General features: G+C 41.2%; 1 protein-coding gene across 1 annotated transcript in view; it reads left to right on the top strand.

Moving 5' to 3' along the window:
• Positions 1-23,763, top strand: part of LOC126210120 (esterase FE4-like) — a 191,939-nt gene that overhangs the window by 55,845 nt on the left and 112,331 nt on the right. Inside the window, exon 3 of the mRNA XM_049939263.1 lies at positions 7,283-7,442. Coding sequence (XP_049795220.1) covers positions 7,283-7,442 — 160 coding nt within the window. The remainder of the gene's footprint in view (positions 1-7,282; positions 7,443-23,763) is intronic.

Here is a 23,763-nt window from a genome sequence, read left to right as displayed (position 1 = left end):
CCGGGAGAAATTCTCCACCATGTGACCGACAAGAAAAAAACTATGGAATCTACCGACATGACGACAGACGATATGATCGTAACGACAGACCTGAATTTTATCAGAACTGGCGAGCTTCAAACAGGGCAGGGCCTTCTCGGCAACGTGAATTTGTTGAAGTTAGGTCTCCTAATCCCAGTAACGACACACGCCAACAAAGAGATAGCAGACAATGACTCTCACCGCAGGCAGCGGCGTGCGCCGGCTGGCTGGGAGAAAAATAACATAGCTAACCTTGAGAAAAATTCCAGTATTCTTTACCGACATATACCGCAATGATAATTGCGTTCAGGTTGAAACTCTGCGTACTAGGAAGAGTAAAGGTTTACACCACATTTCACATGTAAAACCATTTATTGAAAAATAATCTGCTTTTTAACTTTGTCTTTGCCATATAACTTTTCACTTTACATTACTAGTATGCTTTGCCAGACTTAAGAAACTTTTAACATGCAACAATGTTTGAAGTTAAATATCCAGTCAAGAACCAAGAGAACTTATTTAAACAGAAATTACGAATGCATTGTTATTGTGAACAGATGACACACTGTTATTGTGTGTGTGCATTCTTGCTTGTTTGTTGCATGATTACGTAACGACTATAAGGCTCACATACTTAGAACATTTACCAGTACTGCTAATGAGATTTTAATGCAACATTTTGGTTTATTTGAAAATACATTCTGAATTTAAAGTGCTTTCTGAGAGATACCAGATGACACAGAGGTTAGTTTATGTGACAGCTACACGATTTTATCACGACGCTACTAATGAGTGACAATTTACAATGTTGCTTTTGCGGTGTATCTGTTTTATATCTGCACAGTTTTCTGAATTCTTCCGGAAAGTAAAACATGTTTTAGTAGTAAATTTTGTGGTATAGCAACAATGAGACAGCCTTTTCCGTGGCACAACAATACGTTACTGTACAGTACTTTCTTCATCACGCCAATAAGCATAATAACTACGATATCTATACGCAAAGCATTTCACTTTTGTTTATCATGAGGTAAGTACATTGACTTCTGCAGAACTTAGCTTTCGGAGGACGATAACTACGAGACTTCCACAGAGATTATCTTACAACATGACGCACAGTTTAGCGCTACAGTACACGTATTTGAGTGATTAATTTCGCACTTAAAACATTTATTTTTTAAGATATTTGAAGTACAATGATACAAGGGTTTTCCCTGATATATTTCATTCCATTGCTGTAATCTGTAACACCTGAGGGTATAATTACATTAATCCTCAGGGGGGTACACGCTTACTTTGTGTACCATGTGTGTGGCAAGCACAAGGAGCCCTAGCTAATATGGTATTTGCTTATACAACTTTACACATCGGTACCATATTTCTCTAACACATAAATTACACAGCTATCTTATCATTTAACAGAGAAAGAAACTTTTTTTTTACTACATCAGTGACAGATGTTTACGTAATTACACAGTTGGATAACTTCACACTTATGAAATTGTATTTTGTCTGTACTTTGTGAAATGCTCATATTTTTCCAGAACCATTGTGATACTATGAGAGCTTTGAATGATGTATTTGGTAAGGGAGCATGATTTTTAAAGTAAGTTTGAGGTAAATGAGACTACTGACATGAGCAGAGAATTTTTTTTTTGGTTTTGAAACTATTGGAGGAAGCTACGACGATTTTGAGATTTGGCTGAGGGTGTTATGATGTTATTATTACGATGATGATGTGTATTATGCTGTTGCGGTATGTTTATGATCAATAAGCTGATGCTATATGAGTTATTTGATTATGCTATGTATCTGTTATGATGAAATATTGAAGAAGTGTCGACGAATATTTATATGTGTAATAAGGTAGGGAGTAATGAATAGTGGTTAGGGACTCTGACTTGTGAAAAAGGATGTTGGAAACCAAGAATCTTACTTTAAGAGTTATGAAATGTGTGTAAATGCGTGAATGTATCACAATGCCGGCGAAAATTTTTTGGACACCGTTATATTCATAAGATTTTGTATCTGCACATTTGCAACGCAAATTCTCGACCTCTGAAATTTTTTATATGAGACTGCCACTGTAGCGGAAACTGCTGTCGTAAATATTTCCGTAAGAAAGTTAAGTGCCCACCTGCACAGTCGCAACAGATGGCTGCTGGCCATCTCTACAAGGACTACAGTGGGTCTGCATCTTTGATGACCCACCAATACCATTATTTCTACAAGGACTACAGTGGGTCTACACCTTTGCTGACTCACCAGTACCATTATTTCTACAAGGACTACAGTGGGTCTACACCTTTGCTGACTCACCAGTACCATTATTTCTACAAGGACTGCAGTGGGTCTGCACCTCTGGTGGCCCACCAATACCACAGTCTCTACCAGGACTACAGTGGGTCTACTCTGTGATGACCTACCTACCAATATTCCTCAAAACTTCGACTGACTCTGCAGTGGGTTTGATCTGTTGTGGCCCATTACCCGTCAGCATGTCAAGAGTCAGCACTGTCTTTCCGTTGGAAGGACTACAGTACTTCTTCAAGACTGCATGGAAATCCACTACTTCCGTGTGCATTGTCTTTTACTGCTCAGACTTTGAGAAAAATCACTGCAATTTTACTGTGATGAATGATCAGGACTGTTTTTATGGACTGTGAGAAAATTTTAGCTTTTGACCAACATTGTATTAATAAGTGTGTGCATTTGATATCTTTCTTAGTTTAATTATAAAATTTTTTTTTCAAATCTGTATTGGCCAGTGCCCAAAACAATTTGTAAAATTTTTTGTGGGGAGCATGCGGGCTATGTAAGTAGGCTGTTTATGTTTTCTTATTGGCAACGTTATGTAGCACTCTGTATGAAAATCACTGGCTGTGCTGTGTGCAGTCTGTGGCTGCTTTGCATTGTTGTAATACTCGCCATTGTAGTGTTAGGCAGCTGGATGCGAACAGCGCGTAGCGTTGCTCAGTTGGAGGTGAGCCGCCAGCAGTGGTGGATGTGGGGAGAGAAATGGCAGAGTTTTGAAATTTGTCATGAACTGCTATATATATTATGACTATTAAGGTAAATACATTGTTTGTTCTCTATTAAAATCTTTCATTTGCTAACTATGCCTATCAGTAGTTAGTGCCTTCAGTAGTTTGAATCTTTTATTTAGCTGGCAGTAGTGGCGCTCGCTGTATTGCAGTAGCTTGAGTAGCGAAGATTTTTGTGAGGTAAGTGATTTGTGAAAGGTATAGTTTAATGTTAGTCAGGGCCATTCTTTTGTAGGGATTTTTGAAAGTCAGATTGCGTTGCGCTAAAAATATTGTGTGTCAGTTTAAGCACAGTCATGTATAATTGTTCAAAAGGGGGGTACACACTTACTTTGTGTACCATGTGTTTGGCAAGCACAAGGAGCCCTAGCTAATATGGTATTTGCTTATACAACTTTACACTTCGGTACCATATTTCTCTAACACATAAATTACACAGCTATCTGATCATTTAACTGAGAGAGACAAACTTTTTTTTTCTACATCAGTCACTCATGCTTACGCAATCACACAGTTGGATAACTTCACACTTATAAAATTGTACTTTTTTGGAACCATTGTGATACTATGAGAACTTTGAATGATATATTTGATATGGGATCATGATTTTTATAGTACGTTTGAGGTAGATGACACTATTGAAATGAGCAGAGAATTTTTTTAGGATTTTAAAGTATTGCAGAAAGCTACGACGTTTTTGAGATTTGACTGAGGTGTTATGATGTTATTTTTACAACGATGATGTGTATTATGCTGCTGAGGTATGTTTATGATCAATAAGCTGATGCTATATGAGTTATTTGATTATGATACGTATCTGTTATGATGAAATATTGAAGAAGTGTCGGCGAATAAGGTAAGGAATAATGAGTAGTGGTTAGGGACTCTGACTTGTGAAAAAGGATGTTGGAAACCAAGAATCGTACTTTAAGAGTTATGAAATGTTTGTAAATGCGTGAATGTATTACAATGCCGATGAAAATTTTTTGGACAATGTTATATCAAAAGGGTTTTGTTTCTACAGATTTGTAACGCAAATTCTTGACCTGTGAAATTTTTTATATGAGACTGCCACTGTAGCGGAAACTGCTGTCGTAAATATTTCAGTAAGAAAGGTAAGTGACCACCTGCACGTAATGCGTCGTGGGCACCCAGCTGTGTCAGACGCCTGGAGAAAAGAAAGCCATTAGGTGCAAAAAAAAAAAAAAGAGAGGCCATTATCCTCACTATTGACATTCCTTTGTAGAAAGCATCGCAAATACGACACGCTCGAACTTGAAAACACATGATTGCACTGTGGAGCTCTTAATTTATGATATTTACTAAAATGGCTAATGAAATGATGAGAAACATTTTATATCCATTGTCTTTCTAGTTGAGAGATTGCTCATTTTGTTTACTATCTAGTTTCCAGCGGCACTGCAGCATTGGTTAAAATAAAATTTTATAGATGTACTAATATAAATATTTTCTGTCTACAGATCGAGTAAATAATATTTTTTTTCAAAAAAATGAGGGAGCACAAAAAGACATTTTCCTTCACAGGAACTGCATACATAATTTACTCTACAAGTACTTGGTAATTTTTATGGTAGAGTAAGTTGTGGTGCACCACTTTAATTACATAGACATTACGATGTGAATAGACGTTTCCCTTATATGCATTGTTGTCTTTAATGAACTATTTTTTCTGCTTGAGCTTTGCCATGCTTAGGTATTAGTTATAGCATTTGCTGCTGCTGTTTGCCAGGCATTGTGCTACTAAATTTCACTTTGTGTTACTCTGTTAAGCCAGTTTTACTACGAATTTATTTTTCTTGTTTGCTGCGCATTGCCTTATATTAGTTGTAAAATTGCAATTGCTTTGCTAATTTCTATAATGCTGCTTGCCTTGTAAATCTGCATTTTTTGTCATTGCTGTTTGTGTTAATTGTTTTGTGATGCTGCATTGCCTCATCCCTTAGTTTAGCATCTGAGCTCAGTAGATTTAAGTTAGCTTAAGATGGGGTAGGCTATATAAGAGAACGAGTTGTGATGAATTGGAAGAAATGCATTGAGAAGCTATAAGAATATGGTTTGGCCAAAAAAAAAGTATTTTGAAAGAGGATATGAACAAAAAAAGTAGGGTTTAGAGACAACAAGTTTGGGTAGGATTTTCTTGGAAATAAATGATGTAAGATAATGGAAAATAAATAATGAGGTAAGAAATATGTGAACATATACATACAGAAAGCATGCTTGGATAGGATGTTTTGGTGAAAACAAATGTTGAAATAAGAAGAAAGATCTATGGAATGAAGTTTTGGGTTGGACTGCAGTACCAAATGTTACACTGAAAACGAACCCTGTCCTTTCCATTGTGTTATCCCCCTATGTGTTTGTGTACTCTTGTATATTTCTGTTTTTCCTGTCTTTATGTGTTTAGCTAATAAGAGTTATGTTGTAGAATTTTTCTAATAATATGTTATTTACTTTGTAAAGATGATTAGACATTATTTATTCTGTTTTGTTTTAATGCTCACGTGTGAAGTTGATGTTTCGAAAGTTATTCAGACCTTTTATGTATGTACTTATGTCATAATTCCTGTAACACTGATGTATATGTTATTTCGATTCTTTTGTAAAGCCCCTATTCCTACAAATGTTATCTGTATTATTATGTTTTTAATGATGTATTTTGTACCATTGTTATTGTATTCTTATGCTATAAAATTGTAATTGATACCAGTTCATCATATTATTAACTTGTAAGTTCCATTTCACTGCACACGTTTCTGTTGGTCATAGTATTTGGACAATATGTGAGAAGTAGGGACTGTTAGTGTTTACACGTGTGTTAATAATTCAGCAAGGGACTGGATAACAGCATTGCTGGTTCTAAGGACAATTCCAAAAACTTTGTGAGTGCACAAGTGGTGGTTATGGACTTGCTATATTATCCGCAAGACTCTTCAATGGTGATTGTGCACCTGCACAGTCACACCAGATGGCTGCTGGCCATTTCTACAAGGACTACAGTGGGTCTACTCTGTGATGACCTGCCTACCAATATTCTTCAAAACTTTGAATGACTCTGAGGTGGGTTTGCTCTGTTGTGGCCCATTACCTGTCTGCATGTCAAGAGTCAGCACTGTCTTTTCGTTGGAAGGACAACACTACTTCTTCAAGACTGCATGGAAATCCACTACTTCCGTGGCATTTTCTGTTACTGCTCAGACTTTGAGAAAAACACTGCAATTTTACTGTGACGAATGATGAGGACTGTCTTTATGGACTGTGAGAAAATTTTAGCTTTTGACCAACATTGTATCAATAAGTGTGTGCATTTGTTATCTTTGTTATTGTAATTATGAAAAATTTTATCAAATCATTATTGGCCACTGCCAAAAACAATTTGTAAAATTTTTTGTGGGGAGCATGGGGGCTATGTAAGTAGGCTGTTTATGTTTTTTTATTGGTAACGCCACCTCTGTATGAAAATCACTGGCTGTGCTGTGTGCAGTCTGTGGCTGCTTTGCATTGTTGTAATACTCGCCATTGTAGTGTTAGGCAGCTGGATGCGAACAGCACGTAGCGTTGCGCAGTTGGAGGTGAGCCGCCAGCAGTGGTGGATGTGGGGAGAGAGATGGCGGAGTTTTGAAATTTGTCATGAACTGCTATATACATTATGACTATTGAGGTAAATACATTGTTTGTTCTGTATCAAAATCTTTCATTTGCTAACTATGCCTATCAGTAGTTAGTGCCTTCAGTAGTTTGAATCTTTTATTTAGCTGGCAGTAGTGGCGCTCGGTGTATTGCAGTAGCTTGAGTAGCGAAGATTTTTGTGAGGTAAGTGATTTGTGAAAGGTATAGTTTAATGTTAGTCAGGGCCCATTCTTTTGTACGGATTATTGAAAGTCAGATTGCGTTGCGCTAACAAAATATTGTGTGTCAGTATAATTGTCAAAAGGGGACGTTTCAACACACATCCATGCCCGAGGCAGGATTCGAACCTGCGACCGTAGCGGTCACGCGGTTCCAGACTGAAGCGCCTAGAACCGCACGGCCACACCGGCCGGTGGCATGGGTGTGTCTGTTGTCCTTAGCGTAACTTATTTTAAGTTAGGTTAGGTAGTGTGTAGGCTTAGAGACCGATAACCTCAGCAGTTTGATCCCTTAAGAATTCACACACATTTGAACATTTTCGTGCCGAGTGCAGTGCGCTGGTTTGCCCGCAGCTGCCGTCTGAGGGCCCCGGCGACCTCTTGCCGGTGATGGTCCACATCCACGGCGGCGGTCTGGTCGGGGGCTCCGGCAACATGGATTTCGGCAGACCCGACTTCCTCATCCGCTACGGCGTCGTCTTCGTCTCCATCAACTACCGACTCGGAGTCCTCGGTGAGTACATAAATACCGTATCAGCCAGGTTACGGTGACCAGTCAGTTCTGGGTATAAAAGAGAACGAGGGTTGTATGTAAAGTGAGTCGCAGCGATCCCGTTAGAACTGAATCTAACTGTCTATAATTCCAGTGCTTCACCGCAAAATATTCATCAGTTCTCTGTCTCTAGATGGTCATCATTGTGGGGTCCTACTGACTCGTCTCTTATTGGGTGCTGCTTTCTCGGATAGCTGTACAGCAATTCATGCAAATCACGTTAATGGTTTTTATTGAAATAAAGTAGATTGATCCACAATGTCGTGTCACAAGGTATTGAAGACATGCAAATAATCAATGTCTTTCGCTACATAGAAAGTCCATGCAAGTAATGGATATACACTACTGGCCATTAAAATTGCAACACCAAGAAGAAATGCAGATGATAAACGGGTATTCATTGGACAAATATATTATACTAGAACTGACATGTGATTACATTTTCACGCAATTTCGGTGCATAGAACTTGAGAAATCAGTACCCTGAACAACCACCTCTGGCCGTAATAACGACCTTGATACGCCTGGGCATTGAGTCAAACAGAGCTTGGATGGCGTGTACAGGTAGAGCAGCCCATGCAGCTTCAACACGATACCACAGTTCATCAAGAGTAGTGATTGGCGTGTTGTGACGATCCAGTTGCTCGGCCACCGTTGACCAGACGTTTTCAATTGGTGAGAGATCTGGAGAATGTGCTGGCCAGGGCAGCAGTCGAACATTTTCTGTATCCAGAAAGGCCCGCACAGGACCTGCAACATGTGGTCGTGCACTATCCTGCTGAAATGTAGGGTTCCTCAGGGATTGAATGAAGGGAAGAGCCACGGGTCGTAACACATCTGAAACGTAACGTCCACTGTTCAAAGTGCCATCAATGCGAACAAGACGAGACCGAGACGTGTAACCAATGGCACCCCATACCATCACGCCGGGTGATACGCCAGTATGGCGATGACGAATACACGCTTCCAATGTGTGTTCACCGCGATGTCACCAAACACGGATGCGACCATCATGATGCTGTAAACAGAACCTGCATTCATCCGAAAAAATGAAGTTTTGCCATTCGTGGACCCAGGTTCGTCGTAGAGTACACCATCGCAGGCGCTCCTGTCTGTGATGTAGCGTCAAGGGTAACCGCAGTCATGGTCTCCGAGCTGATAGTCCATGCTGCTGCAAACGTCGTCGAACTGTTCGTGCAGATGGTTGTTGTCTTGCAAACGTCCCCATCTGTTGACTCAGGGATCGAGACGTGGCTGCACGATGCGTTACAGCTATGCGGATAAGATGCCTGTCATCTCGACTGCTAGTGATACAAGGCCGTTGGGATCCAGCACGGCGTTCCGTATTACCCTCCTGAACCCATCGATTCCATATTCTGCTAACAGTCATGGGATCTCGACCGAGCAGCAATGTCGCGATACGATAAACCGCAATCGCGGTAGGCTACAATCCGACCTTTATCAAAGTCGGAAATGTGATGGTACGCATTTCTCCTCCTTACACGATGCATAACAACAACGTTTCACCAGGCAACGCCGGTCAACTGCGGTTTCTGTATGAGAAATCGGTTGGAATCTTTCCTCATGTCAGCACGTTGTAGGTGTCGCCACCGGCGCCAACCTTGTGTGAATGCTCTGAAAAACTAATCATTTGCATATCACAGCATCTTCTTCCTGTCGGTTAAATTTCGTTTCTGTAGCACGTCATCTTCGTGGTGTAGCAGTTTTAATGGCCAGTAGTGTAGATCACAAATAACAGATCTTCTAGTCTGGGTCTACTGGTGTCCGTCTTCTACTGTCCGGTCGAGGCTGGCAGGAGCGGCGTTTGTATTCTTGTTGAGGCCGCTCCTGTTGTGGTGCGGTCCTAGTCAGCGTTACATTGGCTGACGTCGTCTCACTGCCTTCTGTGCTCTTGCGTTCTTCATCTTCGTACCGGCGCTTGTGGTTATGCCGGAACAATCATAGTATGAAATCGATAAAAATTGACATGAGTTTGCGGTGAAAGAGAATTAAAGTCAATATACGAGGGCGAGTCAAATGGAAACCTTAAATTTGTAACAAAAAATCGAAATTTGGCGCCGTTATCCTGTAAGTTGGTAAGCGTGCTGCAAACAGCGTGCAGAATGTCCTGTAGGTGGCAACATAGATCAGACGCACACATACCGTCGCAGTATCAGTATAAAGATGGCAGCCCCACTTGCGATTAGCACCAGTGAAGAACAGCGTTCTGTTATTCGGTTTTTGCGTAGTGAAGGTCTCAAACTGTGGTGTGCGTACTGTAAGACCTTCGGTACACACACCATCAGATTATTTGACTTGTCGCTCTAACGAAGTAGGCGAGTGTCAGCAATATGTCTCGTGGTCTTACCGTGGCGTGTTTATCTTCTGCCGTTAGGTCAGACGATAGAAATGCCACTTGCACGCTTAGAGTAGCAGATTGACGGTGACCAACTTTAAACAGAACTTGATTAATTTTCACACGCGTTTATTAAAATAATAAAAATCATAGACATTACGTAACTTGATTCTGGGTGCTGTGTACAATTGACAATCTGAAGTTCCTTTGGTCTTGGTACGTTAATCTTATTCTCACATATCTCTGATACTTGACAAAGTGTCTATTCATTTCTCTTCATGGCTATGTACCGGAATCTTATTAGGCGCAGACTGAAACTTGACTATAGACTGGTACAGACAAATGCAGACTGACTAATCGGAGGTCTGTACACTCGTTATAATACCTCGCGCGTTTATGTATCACTGCGCGAGTGTGATCCGCGACGAGAAAAGGTTCTACGTTAGCAGCAATCTCATTGGCTGCGTTACATTTAATACGCGGATCGGCGGAAGCAGAATTTGGTCCGTCTCTATGACAGCGCCATCTCGTAGTGTGGAGACGGACGAGCGCTGCGCCTGCGCTGTTGTGCTTAGTGGGGCGCGCTCTAGTGGGAAAGCTGTGTACGCGCTGACTACGCGGAACTATGTACTCAACACAAACCAATTGAAATTCTTCGACGAATGAAGGTTCAGTACGGTGATGCATATTTGTCACAGCAGCAAGTCTACGAATGGAGTAGGAAGTTAGCAAATGGTGTGACTTCAGTGGAAGTTGCTCCTCGTCCAGGTCAGGCATAACGAGTTGTGACTCCACATGACATTGGAGCAGTTGAAGACATAGTGAAGGAAAACCGCCGAGTGACCCTGAATGACATTGCAGCATGTTTATAGATTAGTCATGGGTCAGCACACCACATTGTGCATGATGTGCTGCAGTTTCACAAAGTGTCTGCAAGATGGGTGCCACGGCAGCTGACTCCTGAAATGAGAGAAGGAAGTGCTGATGTTTGTGGAGAACTTCCTCGGCGGTTTAAACGAGAAGGTTATGGCTTCCTTGCAAGAATCGTTAGTGGGGACGACGAAACATGGGTTCACTTCCACCAACCGGAAACGAACAGAGCGAGCAAGGAATGGCGCCATTCCTCATCACCAAAGTGAAAGAATTTTCGAACAAAACCATCAGCAGGGAATGTTATGCTGACTCTCTTTTGGGACGAAAAAGGCGTCATTTTGGAGCATTACATGCCTAGAGGGATCACTGTCGCCAGTGCATCATTACACAGATCTCCTAAAAATCATCTGCGGCCTGCAATCAAATCAAAGCGACGTGGATTGCTGTCAGCAGGTGTCCTTTTGCAAAATGATAATGCACGGCCCCACACTACCCGTACAACAGTTCCAACAATCAGAGACCTTCATTTTGAGTGTCTTCCTCATCCACCATACTCACCAGACCTTGCCTCCAAGTGATTTCCATATGTATGGACCACTCAAAGACGCAATGCGAGGAAAGGAGTTCCGTTCTGATGAAGAGGAACGCCACGTGGTGCATGAGTGGTTGCGCGAACTACCAAAAGAATTTATTTCTAAAGGAATTTATGCACTTTGTAAGCGCTGGAGGACTTGCATTGAGCGTGGGAGAGATTATTTTGAAAAGTGATATAGCTTTGTACCTCTTCTGCACAATAAATAATATTTTAAAAAATATTTAAGGTTGTCATTTGACTTATCCTCGTATGTATGGGGGCACTCAACAATTAATGTAACAGATAATTTTTCTGAGCCAGTTTCGGCTCAGAAAACGCGGAATTTGCTGTGGGACATCGTGGAATATTCCATTTCGGCCCCTATAGTTTCATGAAGCTCCGATAGGTAGCGTCTCTGATGGAGGTGCGTCCCAAGCCGAGAGCCGTCACTGAGTCTCATTTGGCAGAAAACCAGAGCAACGCAGATACTCATACGCGCTTGCAGAATGTGTACGGAGACCTGGCAATGAACAAAAGCACAGTGAGTCGTTGGGCGAGGCGTCTGCCATCATCGCAACAAAGTCCCGCAAACTTGTGCGATCTCCCGTGTGCCGACTGGCCACACACAGCTGCGACCACTGCAAAGTTGGAACGTGCGGACACTCTCATTAAAAGTGATCGACGGACCACAATCAAACACCTCGCTGATCAACTAGTCGTCTCTGTTGGCAGTCCTGACAGACTCGTCCAGAAGTTCAGGTACTCAAAGGTGTGCGACCGCCGGATTCCTCGTCGTCTAACAGAACACCATAAAGAGAACCATCTGTGCAGACCTGCTTGCGCGTTACGAAATTGATTGTGACAATTTTTGTCGAACAAAGCTACAGGTGATGAACCGGAAACAGAAATCCATGGGGTGGTGCCATACCACATATCATGCGAAGAAAAATTTCAAACCCTCGCCTGCAGCCGGAAAAATCATTACGACGGTCTTCTGGGACTCTGAAAAGGCTATTCTGTTTGATGTCATCCATCGTGATGCAACAATCAAGTCTGACGTGCGTTGCGCTGCCCCCAGGAAACCGAAGAAGAGACTTCACTGTGTTTGTCGCCACAAAAATGCAAACCAACTTCTTCTCCTCCACGAAAATGACGCAAGGCCTCACTCATTTCTGTGCAACCGCGAGGAGGTCACAAAACTTCACTGGTCTGTTCTCCCATATCCATCCTACACTCCGGATCTCGCACCTTCGCCCCCCAATCTGTTTGGGCCGATTAAGGGTGCAACTTCCCCGCATGGGGGACTCCCGGCCCACAGTACCGTACGCTCATTTCCATTTTTTCCAAGGATGCAGCCCGCGGACGTTGCTGATGCTAACTCCGACGTCGAGCAGTAGAGTCGTACCATGCGGGCATACAGAATCTCCCACTAAGGCAGTCGCACTGAACGCAGATAATGTTCAAAAATAGGATTTTGTAGCAAACAGTGTGCAGTGGGGAATAATACGGTGTTTTGGAATCCTGAATAAAACCGACCAGCCTTCAGAAAAAAATGGTTCAAATGGCTCTGAGCACTATGGGACTCAACTGCTGAGGTCATTAGTCCCCTAGAACTTAGAACTAGTTAAACATAACTAACCTAAGGACATCACAAACATCCATGCCCGAGGTAGGATTCGAACCTGCGACCGTAGCGGCCTTGCGGTTCCAGACTGCAACGCCTTTAACCGCACGGCCACTTCGGCCGGCCCAGCCTTCAGAAAAAAAATGTGTTGAATTACTTATTTAACGCAGTAGTTTCCAGGTATTTATTTATTTCACCTGATCACCGCTTTTAAATGCGCAGTATTTCTGCATCATGGATGCTTTAAGAAAGAAAATAATTTTAATATGGAAGTGAGCGTAAGGCATCGTTGGCCGGGAGGCCCCTATTCGGGGAAGTTCGGCCATCAAGTGCAAGTCTTATTTCATTCGACGCCACGCTGGGCGAATCGCCCGCCGGTAATGAGGATGAAATGATGATGAAAACAACACGACAACCAGTCCGCGAGAGGAGAAAATCTCCAATCCGGCCGGTAATCGAATCCGGGCCCAGTGCGTGGGAGGCAAGCACGTTACCACCCAGCTAAGGAGGCGGACATAATTTTAATATGATACATAATGAAAACATCTTCTTCCTCCCGCTTTCACTTCCTGTATTAGGCCAGTTGTGTTCGTCTGTTGTTTTCTTCTTCTCGGCCTCCCTTGATACCACGTGGTGCATGAGTGGATGCGCGGACTACCAAATTAATTTTTTTGTAAAGGAATTTATGCACTTTGTAAGCGCTGGAGGACTTGCATTGAGCGTGGGAGAGATTATTTTGAAAAGTTATATAGCTTTGTACCTCTTCTGCACAATAAATAATATTTTAAAAAATATTTAAGGTTTTCATTTGACTCACCCTCGTATGTATGGGGGCACTCAACAAGTAATGTAACAGATAATTTATCTGGGCCAGTTTCGGCTCAGAAAACGCGGAAATTGCTGTGGGACATCGTGGAATATTCCATTTTATCTTTTATCTTTTTGTTTGAAGCTCTCTATCTTGCGCGGTAGCCTCTCTGGATGCATTCTTTTCATGTGTTCATTCCTCTTTTCTTTTATTCTCAGCCAGTTTTCCTATCACACTCCAAATTTTCAGTTCCATCCGAATAACTTCATTTCTTACTTTTTTCTGTTGTTTTACATGTTTTACGCCTCAGAGATATCTCATTTATATTCCTTGTTTTTGTTTCTCTTGTTTCTCATTTAATGTCCATGATTCACTTCCATATAATATGGCTGGCAATCCGAATATTTCATAAAATATCTGTAATGTTTCTTCGGTGTTTCCTGCTTTGAAGTTCTATTATCTGTTTAAAGATATTTCCAGAGCCATCCAATTTCACATGAATAATGCGATGAACAGAGAAAACTAATGTAAAATAAAATTATAAGGAATGTAGCAACCAGTCGCGGAAACATAATTAATTTATCTTGTTGCAAATCGATTTCGACTGATACCAGTCATCATTGGTGCATTTTTCTAACCGATACATGCCATAAATGGAATTACTGTCCTAGGCAGATTTCTATCGTGGCAGATTTCTTTCATGATAGAAATCTTCCGAGGACAGTACTTCTACTTATGGCATGAATTGGTTAGAAAAATGCACCGATGATGACTGATATCAGTCGAGATCGATTTGCAACAAGATAAATAAATTATGTTTCCGCGACTGATTGCTACATTCTTTATAATTTCATATTCCACGGTCGCTGCACAGAAAGGGAACCTTATGGAGCCCAACATTCATAGTGTAAAATAACTCCTACATTATGATGATCTTAAACTGAATTTTACAAGACAAGCTGATTTGCAAAAAAGAATTTATGAACTAAGTAATATATGTACGGATATAGTATTATCTTCTTCATATTCATAGAATATTTTACATCGAAAACAATTTGTAATATTCTACATTTTCAATTCATTTCATTAACTGCTATCTTCGTCCTCACTGAAAATTTTACACGAAATGCCATTGACTTCGATTTATTAGGTGATTTTTTAAAATTTATTCTGTATACATTTTATTTAGTTCATAAATTCCTTTATGTAAATAACCAACTCTTGTAAAATTCAGTGTAGGGTCAACAGTATATACGACTGATATTAGCTTCACCGAATTGCTTACTTGTACCCCAGTGTTTATCCTAGAATTACGTATGATATCTTCATCGTCAATGTCAATATTCAACAGTTCAGAGGTAAACTACAGCCTTGCCTCATCCCCTTAATTTGTTTGTATGGATTCTGTACATATGTCTTCTATATCTAAGATTACTAATGTTTCTTTACACAGAATTCTGGTAGCTGATATAAGCTGAATGAGAACCTCTGTATTCCAATATTCTCCTTAACTTTGACTAAAAACATTATCGAAAGTGAAACTTCCTGGCAGATTAAAACTGTGTGCCCGACCGAGACTCGAACTCGGGACCTTTGCCTTTCGCGGCAAGTGCTCTATCAACTGAGCTACCGAAGCACGACTCACGCCCGGTACTCACAGCTTTACTTCTGCCAGTACCTCGTCTCCTACCTTCCAAACTTTACAGAAGCTCTCCTGCGAACGATGCAGAACTAGCACTCCTGAAAGAAAGGATATTGCGGAGACATGGCTTAGCCACAGCCTGGGGGATGTTTCCAGAATGAGATTTTCACTCTGCAGCGGAGTGTGCGCTGATATGAAACTTCCTGGCAGATTAAAACTGTGTGCCCGACCGAGACTCGAACTCGGGACCTTTGCCTTTCGCGGGCAAGTGCTCTACCAACTGAGCTTCGGTAGCTCAGTTGGTAGAGCACTTGCCCGCGAAAGGCAAAGGTCCCGAGTTCGAGTCTCGGTCGGGCACACAGTTTTAATCTGCCAGGAAGTTTCATATCAGCGCACACTCCGCTGCAGAGTGAAAATCTCCAACCCTCACTCTTAGTCCAACTCCACCTCTCCTATCCTCCTGTCCACATCCTCCTTTCCCCCCATTTCCATCTCCTCCACTCACCCTTCCCTGTCCACATCCTCCTCTACCTTCTCTCTCCACACTATCACACTCATCCCAACAGGACCTTGCTGGTTCAAATTAATCCAGATGTTTCGAAGGAGTTGTTCGTTCAGAAAAATAAAAAATATGGTGCTTTTTGTTGAAATGTAACAAAAGTAATTGTGCAAAAATCGTTACAAACAGTATGGAAAACGTAACATCGAGTGTGGTGCGTTGTAGCTCCTTGAGGTCAAATATAAAAATATGTCACTTAACTGTACCCAGCGACGTGATGCTGTGGCTCAGTCTAGTTACATGAAAACGAAAGAAAAGAGGAAGCACACGTTTCTGATATGTATGGGAATTGGATATACGTCCTATTCTCCTTCGCCCCGTACCCCTCTCTCTGTTCATCTCCTCCTACCCTCTCTTTGTCAATCTCTTGCTTCTTCCCCCCCCCCCTCTCTCTATCACCTCCACACCCTCCTTCTGTCCAGTTTCTCCTCCCTCCTCTGTATCCAACTCCTTCCGCCCCTCTTCCTGTCCATCTCTCCTCCCCCTCTCAATTTGAGCCTTGTTTATTATTACCGCAAATTCAGATTATATAGTAGTACTCTAACCATTATCCGATAAGCAGGAAATACAACGTTTCTATTTTCTGCGAAAACCGTCGGTGAAGAAGAAAATAAAACAGTGCAGCGTTGAGTTCAAAATGGCTCTGAGCACTATGGGACTTAACATCTGGTGTCATCAGTCCCCTAGAATATTAGAACTACTTAAACCTAACTAACCTAAGGACATCACACACATCCATGCCCGAGGCAGGGTTCGAACCTGCGACCGTAGCGGCAGTGTTGAGTATCTGAATTATGTTTAAAAATACATATAATGAGAAAGAATATATATGGTAGAAACAATTTGTCTTATGGTTCAAATGCGACGCTATCGTAGTTAAAACTAGCTGTGGCAAAGGGAATAAAACCACACATTTTCACGGCAGAGCGTTTTCTCTCATGGAGATAATTTTAACAGAAAACCTGCACAGTGTTATGTTTAAGCACACATACGACATATGCCTGCCTTTAGAGGACAGGTATTATTGTCGAATACTACAATGCTTGGGGTGTAGAATTTTATTTTATTGTATTACATAGACCTTGGTCTGTATCTCACGTGAACATTAGGCCACTTAATATACTAGTATTTGATCGGTCTGTTATAACATTTTCTGGCATTTAACCAGTATAGCAATTTGTCTTTTATAAATGTGTTATACATTACATTTAATAGTCTTGAATTTTTGCACTGTATCATATGTATTACAATGTCTCTCATTCACGTAGACATGGGGCCACTACTCACACATACATTGATGTCAAGTAAAATGCATATTTTCACTGCACTTCTTGCATTATTTCTCACAGGCACATATTTCAAGTATGATATTAGTCTATGACGAATTTTTTGGTCTATCTAGGTTTGACGTTTTCTTGATCTTATTGAGTATGTCTTTAGTCATTTGCTTACGACTAAAAATGTAGGCCATGTTATCGCTATTTTCACTTGAATCCAAGCGGCTGACTAGTTTTGTCGCTTGTAATGTTACTGATACTACAACTCTTATGTTTCAGGTATTGGCATACAACATTTATATCTTTCCGTTCCTTTGATAGGGCACATTTGTATCAGATACATCCCTATGTGCAGTATGTACGCTGTATACAAAAAACTGATTTGTCATGACTTTCACATGTACTGTATCCTAACATATACAATACTTGCATGCTAATCTTCTGGTTCCTGTGCTGTGTTGACTTATATCTGTTATCGATTGCCGTGAAGGCTTGTGGTTCTCCTAGGCCATGTACCGTGAGTCATATTTAAAATAATGATTAAGTTTTATAAGTGCCTTTGAACTATAAGTGAAAATGAAATGAAAACTAGACAGATGGGAGCAAGAAAGTAAACTGTTTATTATTTCAAAAGTTATCGCTGCAACTGTTAATAAATTTATCCCTTTGTGAGAGAAGGAGGTCGGTGTCTTCATGAAAAACGTTTGCCCTCGCCTGCAGAACCACGATTGCAAGCAGACGTACACCATCGGAGCGAAATTGCCGGTATGCATGTCTTTCTTCACGTCACCAAAAATATGGAAATCGCATGGGGAGAAATCTGGACTGTATGGAGGACGTTTGACGGCTTCCCAGCGAAACTTCTGCAACGCAGTCGAAGCAAGCGTGGCAACTTGTGAGCCCACCCACGTTCTACATACGGTCCCGATCTCTCCTCGTGCGATTTCCATATTTTTGGAGACCCGAAGAAAGCCATTCGTGGTTGTCTATTTGCTCTGGACGAAAAGATGCACGCTTAGATACAATCGTGGCTCGATAGGCAACCACAAACATTTATCCTCGAAGGTATTGATCGTTTTGTCTCATAGTGGGATAAATGTATTAACGGTTAGGGCGATTAGTTTTGAAGTAATGAGCAGTTCACTTACTCTTTCCCATCTTTCTCGTTTTCATTTGACTGTCCTTCATATATGATATTCTCTATGTGAACATTGTTGTTATAAACAATGGTATGCATTCCATTCATATGTTTTCGAATCGCCTATATCATTATCTTACGGTCTGACAAAAAACAAGTGGATGCCATGTTCATTCCTCACTTGTGTACTACTTTACATTCTTTAATATTGGGTACTTAAATGCTTTAGGTTGGTTATACGTAATAGCTTAATGTTATTGATAATACAAATTTTCTTATTATTATTCTGAATTACATTACATAAAAATAATATACCGTGTAGTGGCATCTGGTCACTTTGAAATATGAACGTGCGTCATTATTATGCTTTTTGTTGTTATCTGGGATTTGTTTACTTGTTTAATTACAATTACTAGTATTATACTCTGTATACATCATATAATAATTCGTACAGTTATTTGTTGCTTCAATTAATATACTGTAGCTGCCACGCCATCCAGTGGCACGTAGTTTTCCTGTATGTCCCACCATGTAACATCAGTCAGTACTCCGCCTGCTCTGACACAGGCATATCACTCTTATTTACAGGTACCATGTGACAGGCTTAAATTTATGTATTAGTTTGTGAAAAGCATTCTTCGTACGTGGATATTTTTTTTATGGGATTTAACTGCTAAGGTCATCAGTCCCTAAGGTTACACACTACTAAACTTAAATTATCCTAAGGACAAACACACACACCCATGCCCGAGGGAGGACTCGAACCTCCGTCGGGACCAGCCGTACGTGGATACTAGTCGATAAAAAGTTACTGCACAATCTTTATGACGATCTCACACATTTGGGTAAGAATACTGTAGTTTCGACCTTGCAATGGTATAATGACTGCGTCATATTTACTATTTGATTATTATCTTTTAGGTTACAGTTATTTCAATGAACACGTACAAAAAAGTTGGGCTGTGACTCCCGTAAAGCCCAAGTATGCAATTTACTGGTGAGAATGTGTTTCCTACTGGCCTGGTGATTAGACAGCAGAGTTTGCCATATTTGGTGTGTACTGATTTTGCCTAACGTTTGTCGTAAGGAGAGTTTGTGTCACACTACTCTCCCTCTTGTCCAATTTTCCATAAAATTTCAGATCTGAAGGAGGCTAGTTGTTGTAGCCGAAACCAGTTGTATTGATTATAGATAAATTTTACATTCTTGTCTAATACAGGATTATTTATAAGAATCCATTATTTTTAAGATGAAGTTAGTCCACAACGTTGGGTGGGTGCTCATGAAACATTGTTGTTGTTGCTGTGGTCTTCAGTCCAGAGACTGGTTTGATGCCGCTCTCCATGCTACTCTATCCTGTGCAAGCTTCTTCATCTCCCAGTACCTACTGCAACCTACATCCTTCTGAATTTGTTTAGTGTATTCATCTCTTGGTCTCCCTCTACGATTTTTACCCTCCACACTGCCCTTCAGTACTAAATTGGTGATCCCTTGATGCCTCAGAATATGTACTACCAACCGATCCCTTCTTATAGTCAAGTTGTGCCACAAATTTCTCTTCTCTCCAATTCTATTCAATACCTCCTCAAAAGGAACTAAAAAATGTAGTAATTTAATCTCAAAGATATAAGAAGAAAATTTGTTCGACTGTCATACCAGAGGAATACTCTAAAAAACTTTTTTATCATTGAGAGACAAAGGACTAATTTCGAGATTCTTTGATTACTTCCAGTATTAACTACCTTTTTGTTCTGACGTCTGGCGTAAAGACGTACTGTATAGTTTCATGTCTATGTGTGTGTTAAATGAAGGTGTTAAATGATGAAAAATGTGTTTCAAAATTTCTGTCAAGATCAAGCCTAAATCCCATACCAATGGAGTACAAATTATTCTGTTAATTCAAAAAGGCGAATTTTAGATGGAGGCGACGATCTTTACGACGGCGCTGCTCAACAATAGAGGTACGTGATTGTGCTCACTTCTTTCCTTTGGTGGCCACTAAGATTAATTTCGATGTGTTTTTGCCGAGACATTCAGAACCTGCAATCTTCCTTTTCGTATAAAAATAGGAGTCCGATTGAAAAAGAAATATTCTTAAATTTAAATAATTGCAATTCTTTTACCCAGGCCATGGGGAATGATAGAAAGTACGTGCCTCTACCCTGATTGTACGTTCGCAATCTCCGAGTGTGTTACGACGTAATTATTTTACACAAAAAAATTTAAGACAGATCTTTCTCATCAGATCGTACCCACTCGTACGCGAATGTCCGTACCATCTGAATGTGTCTAGTCAGTCGTGCGCATTGTTCTAAAGCTTTTCTGTTAATATTCTGTGGATTGCATCTCCGCAATTAATTTTTGTTTATGCCGCAAATCGCACTTCACGCGAAGTATTTATTATGCAAGTTTCAGGCTCCATTTAATGTCAAAAAATTCCGAAGTACGGCTGACTAAGCAAACCGCTACAGTAATTTCATATCTCTACAACTAACAATAACAAAAAAAAAACAAAAAACAAAAAACAAAAACAATAACAGAGAGGGTACGTTACACTCCTCATTAGTTATGTGATCTACCCATCTAATCTTCAGCATTCTTCTGTAGCACCACATTTCAAAAGCTTCTATTCTCTTCTTGTCTAAACTATTTATCGTCCATCTTTCACTTCCATACATGGCTACACTCCATACAAATACATTCAGAAACGACTTCCTGTCACTTAAATCTATATTCGATGTTAACAAATTTCTCTTCTACAGAAACGCTTTCCTTGCCATTGCCAGTCTACATTTTATATCCTCTCTACTTCGACTATCATCAGTTATTTTGCTCCCCAAATAGCAAAACTCATTTACTACTTTAAGCGTCTCATTTCATAATCTAATTCCCGCAGCATCACCCAATTTAATTCGACTACATTCCATTATCCTCGTTTTCTTTTGTTGATATTCATCTTATATACTCCTTTCAAGACACTTTCCATTCCGTTCAGCTGCTCTTCCAGGTCCTTTGTTGTCTCTGACAGAATTACAATGTCATCGGCGAACCTCAAAGTTTTTATTTCTTCTCCATGCATTCTAATTCCTACTCCGAATTTTTCTTTTGTTTCCTTTACTGCTTGCTCAATATACAGATTGAATAACATCGAGGATAGGCTATAATCCTTCCTCACTCCCTTCGCAACCACTGCTTCCCTCTCATGCCCCTCGACTCTTATATCTGCCAAAATAAGTCAACTGCGAGTCCGCTGTCCATCTAGCTATCCAGCCTTATTTGCGGCCGTGTTCTGTAGTGCTGTTACAGGCTTATGATCACTGATTCCGTGTTATACACTGAGTAGAGAAGTTCGGATCTGTCTATTACCAGTACGTCTAAGGTATGTATTACCTTGATAAATTGGTTGCCTCATTAACCCGTCAAGTTAATTTTGGGATAGAGGCACTTAGAAGAAATTCACACGATTCTCTGTCCTTACTACCCGTTCTCTGAGCTGCTGTGGCGAATTGTGCCGTGTCTGGACTCAGGATGGATCTTATCGTGTTTGTGGAGGTTTCACTCTAATGTGAACTACTACATATTCGCGCCACACGTAGTCACTCCCTGCTAGTAGCCCACATCACAAATATTATGGGTAGTCTTACATTTTTCCACGCGATTGCAGACGTCGTGATATCCGCATCCAGTATCGTCACGCAACCGTCTGAACTTCTGGCTTAAGCCTTCCATTCGGCTCCGAGTTAGTGCAGACCAGTCGCTGCTGGAAATGATGTTACGAGTTTACGTCACAAGTTATCAAGACGGTCTCAAAAACACTTTTCCAGTAGTCGTACTACATTGCGCGAATGCGTGTTTGCAATTGGCACTTCTGTGGTGACGTGCGCCTCAGTTGACCTTCGTTGCAAGAGAAGTGAGCCGGCGCTTCAGTCTGGAACCGCGTGACCGCTACGGTCGCAGGTTCCAATCCTGCCTCGGGCATAGATGTGTGTGATGTCCTTAGGTTAGTTAGGTTTAAGTAGTTCTCAGTTCTAGGGGACTGATGACCACAGATGTTAAGTCCCATAGTGCTCAGAGCCATTTTTTTGAAGTGAGCCGGTGGTGGCAACGTAAACATGTCCGGTCCGCTAGCAGTTTGCAGTGATACGATTTCTTTGGTCAGAATGAGTGAAAGGGGCTGAAATTCGTCTTAGACTGTTAGCACAGCATGGGGACAGTAAACTGCTGCAGTCAAGTGTTTTATAGCACAAAAGTCGCCAGACAAAAATCTAACACCCAGACAGTTTTGACGAATAGGTGGGTTCTACAGATGGTATAGCGACTGTGTTGAACATCAGACCTATACCATCAACCATGATGAACTTGTCTCCCATAAAGTTCGTTCGCAATGGGTGCCATGACAACTTAGTGGATAACACGAACTCTTGAGATCTGCCAACGCTTACTTGACCATAACTACACAGAAGGCGAGTCAGTTTTGGAGAGAATAGTAACTTGTGATGAAACGTGGCCTCATCACTATGAGCCGGAATTAAAACGCCAGAGTATGGAGTGGAAGCACCTACATCACCAGAGAAGAAAACAATCAAGTCTGTGACATTGGTGGAATGTTTATGCTAACCATGTTTTGGGGCGCAAAAGCGCCTTTAGTGGAAGATTAAATGGAGAAGAGGTAAACCAACAAAGACAATTGCTGTTTACTGTTGACTAACAAACTTCAACCAGCAATTTGTAGCAAATGACGAGGTCTTTATGTACAGAAAGTGTTGCTGTTACACGATAAAGCCGGTCCTCAGAAGGCTTGCTTCACCCTTGAAACCACCCAAAAATTGGGTTTCGGGCTGCTGGAACATATGCCTTACAATCCGGATCTTTCTCAATCAGACTTTTATTTGTTTGGGCCGCTGAAAGACGCATTGCGTGGTCATCCATTTTTCTCAGACACAGAGGTGCAAGCAATGGTGCATCAGTGGCTTTGCGACCAACTGGAAACCTTATTTTTGGCAGGAATACACAAGCTTGTAGACCGATGGAGCAAGTGCATTTCAAAGAAGGGAGACTATATTGCAAAATAATGTGTAAATCGACTGTAGTTTTGAAGTAAGTAATGTGTTTTATGAAAAGTGTGGATAATTTTTGACTTATACAAAACAATAGCTCTGCTTCTATCATGTAGGCGAAGCTTTCTGTCTTCACCAAATTAGCCAGCATCCTGGAGGAACCAAGGCGGCAGGCTTCATTCTTGCCAACAAGTGTTGCGATTTGCAGCTGGGTGCAACCAGTGCTCTCAGTCGCTGCCGGAAGAGTCTGCTCCACATCTCGGACGAGACCGCCAGCAAGCAGACAGAGTGGAGACTGGCCCTCTTTCACGGCCTGCCCACCAGTTCCCTGAGGGGCTTCGTCACTCGTCTAACACTGGAGCACCCAGTGACAA

This window comes from Schistocerca nitens, chromosome 10, assembly GCF_023898315.1.
Source record: "Schistocerca nitens isolate TAMUIC-IGC-003100 chromosome 10, iqSchNite1.1, whole genome shotgun sequence".
Classification (NCBI taxonomy): Eukaryota; Metazoa; Arthropoda; class Insecta; order Orthoptera; family Acrididae; genus Schistocerca; species Schistocerca nitens.
The sequence above is the reverse complement of the archived record's forward strand: the minus strand, read 5'-3'. Positions and strand labels throughout refer to the sequence as shown.